The 7352-nt window shown below is 35.7% G+C and overlaps 1 protein-coding gene across 1 annotated transcript; it reads left to right on the top strand.

Annotated features, from left to right (window-relative positions):
- The first annotated feature begins 2141 nt into the window (after window positions 1-2141).
- LOC134801974 (uncharacterized) lies at window positions 2142-6932 on the top strand. The gene is made up of 7 exons (XM_063774599.1): window positions 2142-2208; window positions 3180-3788; window positions 4024-4182; window positions 4964-5123; window positions 5525-5598; window positions 5930-5956; window positions 6268-6932. The coding sequence occupies exons 1-7, from the start codon at window positions 2155-2157 to the stop codon at window positions 6544-6546; spliced, it is 1362 nt and encodes a 453-aa protein (XP_063630669.1). The 5' UTR covers window positions 2142-2154; the 3' UTR covers window positions 6547-6932.
- Window positions 6933-7352: the final 420 nt, after the last annotated feature.

Here is a 7352-nt window from a genome sequence, read left to right as displayed (position 1 = left end):
ATAATCTTCAGGGCAAATTCTGCTGATGTGTCAATAAATAAAATAGTTTAATATTATACTAGCGACCCGCCCCGGCTTCGCACAGGTTAACAAATTACACCTAAACCTTCCTCAAGAATCACTTTATTGATAGGTGAAAACAGCATGAAAATCCGTTCAGTAGTTTTTGAGTTTATCGGAAACAAACACACAAACAGACAGACGCGGCGGGAGACTTTGTTTTATAAGATGAAGTGATAATGATAACAATAGGGACTACCCTACTAATACTAATACCAAAAGATGAATAAAGTCTAAGGAAAAAACGTGCCTCGGAAATCAAGAAAAAGTCATTCTCGGATAGATGGCGCACACACCTTTGGCCTATGGTCGGCTAGATGGCGTGACGACACCGTTTCATATTTAACAATTTTAACACATAGATATCAATGAATGAACATGGGTCAAAATGATATAAAAATAATAAAATCATTTATCCATATATATATATACATTTTTTTGATAATTTTATACGTTTTCATTTTGAGTTTTAGTCGTGTGTCGATAGATGGCAGTAAATTTACTGTGACTACAAAACTTACTGTGACAGGACCCCTCTATACTATCTATTCTCTTTGCTAATACCTACCTGTATACTAATACTAATCAACATACCCGGGGTTTTGGGTGAGGTATTTTTTTCCACGCACGGTACAGCGACATATAGCGAGTAATTCGACAACTGAAATTAACTCCTTGCAAACAAAACTAGGAAATATACAGTTTGGACAGATACAACATCCTAAGCAAAGCATATACATATCGGCAATACGTTCGTTATGTTATCTCTAATTCGCATTTCAGTCATATTTATGACTCCCCAATCACCCAGATTAGATATTTATGCGTCCCAGGGCTTCGGGCGATAGGCCTGAACAGATGGATCAAATAGTTGTTTGTTTCGATATGTACATCTTGAATTTTAGGAGGAGGAGAATGAAGAATGGAACAGTCACACACACTGATTATATCATCATCATCATCATTATTCATAACAGCCTGGCTCTTGTCGGTGGAGTAATCGCCATTCCGTTCTTCTCTCTGCCACTGTTTTGAGCTCCTGATACGTCACTACGTTAATTTTCTCTTTCACCCGGTCAATATATGCACGTCTCGGTCTTCCTCTGCCTCTCTGTTTTTCTATTATTCCTTCAATTATAGACTTTATGTAAGTATCGTGACGTATCAGTAACACTGGTTATATGGTTGGATATAATAATTCCAAATTTGAGAAGCGATGGAAGCCTAGCGGTAAGCGTGCGACTTTCAATCCGGAGGTCGTCGGTTCAAACCCATGCTCGTGCCAATCAATTATTCGGAACTTATGTATGATAAGTAATATCATTTGATATTCAAGGAAAACATTGAGACGAAAACGGACTAATCTCAATGAAACCTAGTTTCCCCTCTGAGTTGGGAGGTCAGATGTGTAATAGCTTTCGTAAACACTTCTTATAGTGTCTATGCGAATTCTTGGGGTCAGTTGCCAAGCGGACCTCAGACCTCCATGAGCACTGGCAATAAGCCGGGAAAAACGCAAGAAGAATAATTCCAAATCTAGAATGACATAGTTTTATATACATAAGGTCAATGTGGCTAATTCCGTCCTAGGGACTATTACGTCCACTAGCGATTTTTTTGAACAACGAACAACATTGATAATTTCATCGACAAAGCAGCGATTGCTTTTAGTGTCAGCAATCAAAAGGAAATGGTTTTTTTCCCTACGATTGAAAATAAAAAAAATGTAGCTCGTGGACGGAATAGGCCCGTGGACGGAATTAGCCACATTGACCTTAATGTAATGTAAATAGTATGCGACGCCTCTTTTTACGGTACAATTCTTATAGGTCTTGTTTTTATTTTAAATGAATTTAGTCCTTATTTTGATTGAAACGTTACTGCCACTTTAAATAATTCAAACCCTTAATTACTACAATAAATCACGAATATTATTTATCTTGTAAGCACTAAGTAAACATAAATTCAACTTCAAAGATTTTTTTCTTTTAAAAAACATCGATCAATAATCGATAAAATATTTTATTGCTTATGAACTGTTACGTCTGACTAACTTAATGTTTATTGGTTTAGGACGACACTTTGGCTTGTAAAATGACTTTGAAACATATATGTGCAGGTGTTTGTATAGTTGTTATTATATTTTCGGTATGTATTTATTAGATAAGATAGGGAAAGCTGGAAGATACTCCACCGACAAAAGAATAACTCTTAAGTTAATGATGATGATTTATTGTGGTGAAAGATCATTTTCATACTAATAGTAATAAATATTAGTTTTTCTCTTTGACTACTACCGGAATAAATTAAAATTCAGCTTAATTTTTACCTAAGTATATTTTATAAATAATAAATTCAATTAAATAAGTTCTTCCCCAGCCATTGGTTTTTTGATTATATTTCCAATTAATACTTTATCACAATATAGGTATTATTATTCATAATGATATTCCAATTCATACTTGGATTATCTAATAAACATACAATGTCTAGTTAAAAACAAACTTTGTTTATATTATAAATAATGGAATAATGAAAAAATTCACCACTTCCGACAGGAGGAAAATTTTTCATTTTATTCTTTTTATATAAAATGTATAGTATCGCTCGCAGAAAAAAATTGATTACCGTAAAATGGGGTGAGTTACGCCAAATCCGAAGTTCAAATCTCAATAAAAGTTTATTTTTATATTTGGCACGTTGATTTAGTATGAACTTTAGTTTTTCAATGATAATCTGTCGTTTCATATCATAGATTCAACGATAAACACAAAATAGTAGGAAATCCCAGCTCACCCCGTAGTCGGAGTTAGGGGGGATAGGAATTGAATGAGATGAGACAATTGCTAGAATTGAAACAATATTGCAATAGCTTGATTTCTCAAGACGATAAAATATTTACGTAACAATGTGATAACTCTGGTCTAAAAATACCATCTCACCCCCCTACCATCCCTCCTCACCCCATTCATAACCCAACTGCCCTTGTAATCCCTAATACTCACCCCATTTTACGGTAGGAAGTTAAAAAGCTTAAGCGTGCTCTTGTGTTGGAGGCCAGGACTCATTTTGGGTCATCGCGCCAGTAAGTATGTAAGTAAAAAGCTTAAAATTTTAAGGTAGTCAATAGTTCAAGAGCAGATAAGGAAGACATTTCACCAGACATCGCTCAAATCCAAGACAGTGTATCAGCCGTCAAAAGTTTGATAAACAAAGTGATTAAAAACTATAATCAGTTGGATAAACTCGCTGTATCAGATGTAGAATCTGATGATAACAATGATTCTGAGAACAAACAACACATTGACGAGGGAAATAAAGGCAGAATATTTAGGGCCACAACTGATAATCAGATTCTGATGTTAAATCGCAAGCCACCTTTATTGTTTTCGTTTTCTGGTAAATTAAAGAAAGGTGCCGCCAGAGAAATCAAAGAGATAAAAAGTATAGATATATCAAAAGAAAATGATAACATTCGTAATTTAGAAACAGATTCCAAAGATACAACGGATACTCAAATAAAATTAAGAAATGTTGAAGATGACAATGATCATAAAGACGAACGCTCATCAGAAGTCAAAGATTATCACGACAAAGAAAATTCTAATGGAGAACCATATTCTAAGCAAAAAGTTTTAATCGTACACGTAGGAAAAGGAAAATCACATCAGCTTAAAAATCCTACATCAGCTGCAAGGCAACAATATATTTCTTCAAATATACCTAAGGTAATTTGATTTAAAACCTAAATTTAAAAGTTATTTCAAGCAGGATTTGATGGCACTTTTAAGAGGGAGTGTCCAAGCCGTGGGCGTGGACTTTGATAAATGAAGGTTTATTTAAAGTACCTACTTCAGGTACATTAAAGAATGTACGTGACATACATTTGTCAAACATTTACATGTATCAAACATTTTATTTATAACAAATCCTTTACCTCCAGAAAGTTGTTTTTGATTACAGAGAGATTTTACAAAAAAGATTACAAAATCGGAAGAAGTGATTCAAGATTCTCACTCTGAAGAGGACAAGGCGATGGAAAGCGAAATTAAGAAAGCTAACTATTTACGGCAGGCCTATGCCGATGCATGCCATCAAGTTGTAGTTCGGAAGTGTTTAAGGGTAAATTTTCACTGTTATCCTTTTTCTTTCATAAAGCACTCAAAGAACATAATATAATAGTCGAACACTTTGCGATTTAAGAGGAATTTCCTCCCATGGACGCTACAGCTGTGGAATGAGCTGCCGAGGTTTTCTCGAGGGCCACATCATGAGGTTCTTCCAAAACAGGCGTTTACAAGCTTATAAAGGGTCGGCAACGCGCATGTAGTTGCAGGCGTCCATAGGCTACGGTATGCCACCGACGTGGTATAAAAAAAAGAACAAAGAGAGTTCGTTATCGTTAAAAACAAGAGCCATTTCTTTTACACCCGTAAAATTGTAACTTGTTCTTCTATAAATTGGTGTTCTACAAAAGCAACATCAGCAATAGGCTTCATTCTAAATAAACTAATTGGGCCATTTAGATGATACATTCTACATTCGGCCTTGCATTAAATAAGGGTCAACTGTTTTTTATATGTTAATAGCAACAAAACGTCCTTGTTAAATTCAAGTTTCTGACCTTGAAAGCCTACCACCAGGGCCATTATCAAATACTTGACCCAAGAAATTTTCAGATATTTTTTGATTTTGACAATTTTCTTTACTAAACTTATGTTACGGCAAAAACATTAAGAGAAATTTTAAGCGGACTAAATGATGGAATTCACCACCTTTCTTCTGGGCACCCTACCAAGCGATCAGGACTTTTTTAATTAATAATAATAATAACTAATTATAAGTTTTTTTATTATGTTTGTACCCAATGTGTTCTGTTAAAAATTAAGTTAAATAATTTCAGACATTACGGGCTGTGTTAAACGACGTATGTTCAAGAAGTAGAAAATGCAGTTCAAAGTATAAAGAAGACTTTAGAGAATTCGGCCACGAGGGTTGCAATAAGCAGTTCGGTAACCAAAAGTCTGCCTGCAGAATAGGTCTCGATTTTGATACAGATACAGGTATATTATATAATTATTTTTATTTTTTCATTATCAACATCATCATCATATCAGCCTTTTATCGCCCACTGCTGAGAATAGGCTCTTCTATTACACCTTTTGTTCCGGTGCTAAGCTAATTTTACCCAGAAGTGATCCGTGATCTTCCAAATGTCGTCTACCTAACGAGCCAACAGAAGCCAGGCGCCCGTAAGCAGCAACCATTCCGTTAACATTTTGTTCCGCCTACCATCACTCTGACTGGATATATGTTCCATCCTATCATTTGGCAATGTGTCATGCTTCATGTCTTTGTTTTTAGCTTTTTCAATATGAAAGTTCTCCGCATTCTCTTGGACTAATTTGGAAAATTTTCTTTCAATCATCATTATCTTGCAAATCATTTTCTTTTTTTTTTCTAGACTCTGAAAAGCAAATGAGAGCAAGACATTTTGACTCTAAAAAGCAAGAGAGACCAAAAACAGTTGTAAAAGAGGTAAATAATTAATAGAACTAACGATATTATTAAGAAAGTGCATCATTTTGTACCAAATTAAACAAAAAAATATAAATTTACAAGCATTTGCTTGTCAATTCTCAATCTATGCGCTTAAATTATTTTGACACCTTGAAACCCGGTTAATTGGGACCTGCAAAATTGGGAAATTTATATATTTGCCACCAAAGATCCGCACCTTGTCACTTAAAATCAAAAGGCCTCTATAATTGAAATAATGGAATATCTTTAAATAAATAAAAAATAAACTAGTCATTAATTAGCTACATAGGAATTACCTTATTAATTTATTTATTTACTAATTAATTAGGTTAACTGGAAGAGATCCATCAAAAGGGTAAGTTCACCTTTGTACTCAACTTTTCCTAATTTAACGGCCTAGCGGCCTACTAGCCTGTTCGTACCAGGATGTGACCCCCTCACGAAGCAGGAGGTCCCAGGTTTAATTCTTGTTTAATTTATTTGTGTGCTCACCACTGAGCTCTTGACTTATAAATGTTTTCAATTCATTTGAGTAGGTATTTATAGATATCTATTTATCGTATAGTGCTTAAACTCACAATGCAAGTCTAATTAAGCTTACCGTGGGGCTAGGTCGATTTGTGTAAGATTGTCCAATAATATTTATTATTAATTTATTGTTCTCAGAAAAAGACACCTGAACACGCCGAAATTCACGAAGTGAACATCCTCCGAGACAGATTCGAGAAATTATGCAAAAAGGCATCTTTCACAAAATGTAGAGCGGCGTGCAAACACGCTTCAGTCAAAACTTGTAAGCAGCACGAATGTGTCAGCGCTAAGGAGAAAGCGTTGAAGAAATCTTGTAAAACTCGGTGTCAGGACACATATGCTTATAAAGGAGGATCGGATGAGAGTAAAGATGAATCTTCATCTGCATCTACGGTTGACGAAGTGTCGGAATAGGCTATGGAGCCTTCCGGCCTGGCCACGGCATTGCGCGACGGGCTTCGGCTAAAGCGAAAACCAAAGGTGGGAACGAAAGGTCTGATCTCTGTCATCTCTGTGTCTCGTTCCAACCTACGGTTGTCGCCTTAGCCGAAGCCAGTCGCGCAATGTCGTGGCCAGGCCGTTCGCCCTACTGAATGCGCTTCTGGTGTCAGCACCGGAGTGTGACCTGCTCGCGTGGCGATTGGCGGATGTGTAGAAACTGTAGAATGCTTGAGATTTTGTGAGATGACGGATAAAAGGGAGTCTAGTATTTTAAATGTTAAATCTTAGTTGTACTTAAGTAATGTATCGTTTCACAGTGCATTAGTTATAAGACTAGCTGTTAGGTATGCAAATAATAAACAAACAAATTAAATAGAGTTGTGTATGATTATTCATACTTTATTATATAAAACCTTAGAGTCCCTCGGAGTACCGTGTAGCGTGAAGTGGCGCAGAGGGTACAGTGGCGTACTCTTGTGTTCCAAGGCCCAGTTACCCAAAGAGGCCAAGATCCTTTTGGGGGTCACTGAGCCAGTGAATTAAGTAAGTATTACATTAAACACCCCTATGACGGACGGAGCACCAATAATCAGACGTACACAAAATTATGATGATTTTTTATGCTTGTAAAAAATTGCCCTTTGCTGAAAAATGTTTGATATTTGATGTAACAATGATGATTAGACAAGCTCCAAGTAAGTTTTCTTTTAAAGCGGATGTTGCTAAGCATTTACTAAAACAAGAGTTCTAATAATATCCATCATTATTATATTTATAGT

This window comes from Cydia splendana, chromosome 23, assembly GCF_910591565.1.
Source record: "Cydia splendana chromosome 23, ilCydSple1.2, whole genome shotgun sequence".
Lineage (NCBI taxonomy): Eukaryota > Metazoa > Arthropoda > Insecta > Lepidoptera > Tortricidae > Cydia > Cydia splendana.
The sequence above is the reverse complement of the archived record's forward strand: the minus strand, read 5'-3'. Positions and strand labels throughout refer to the sequence as shown.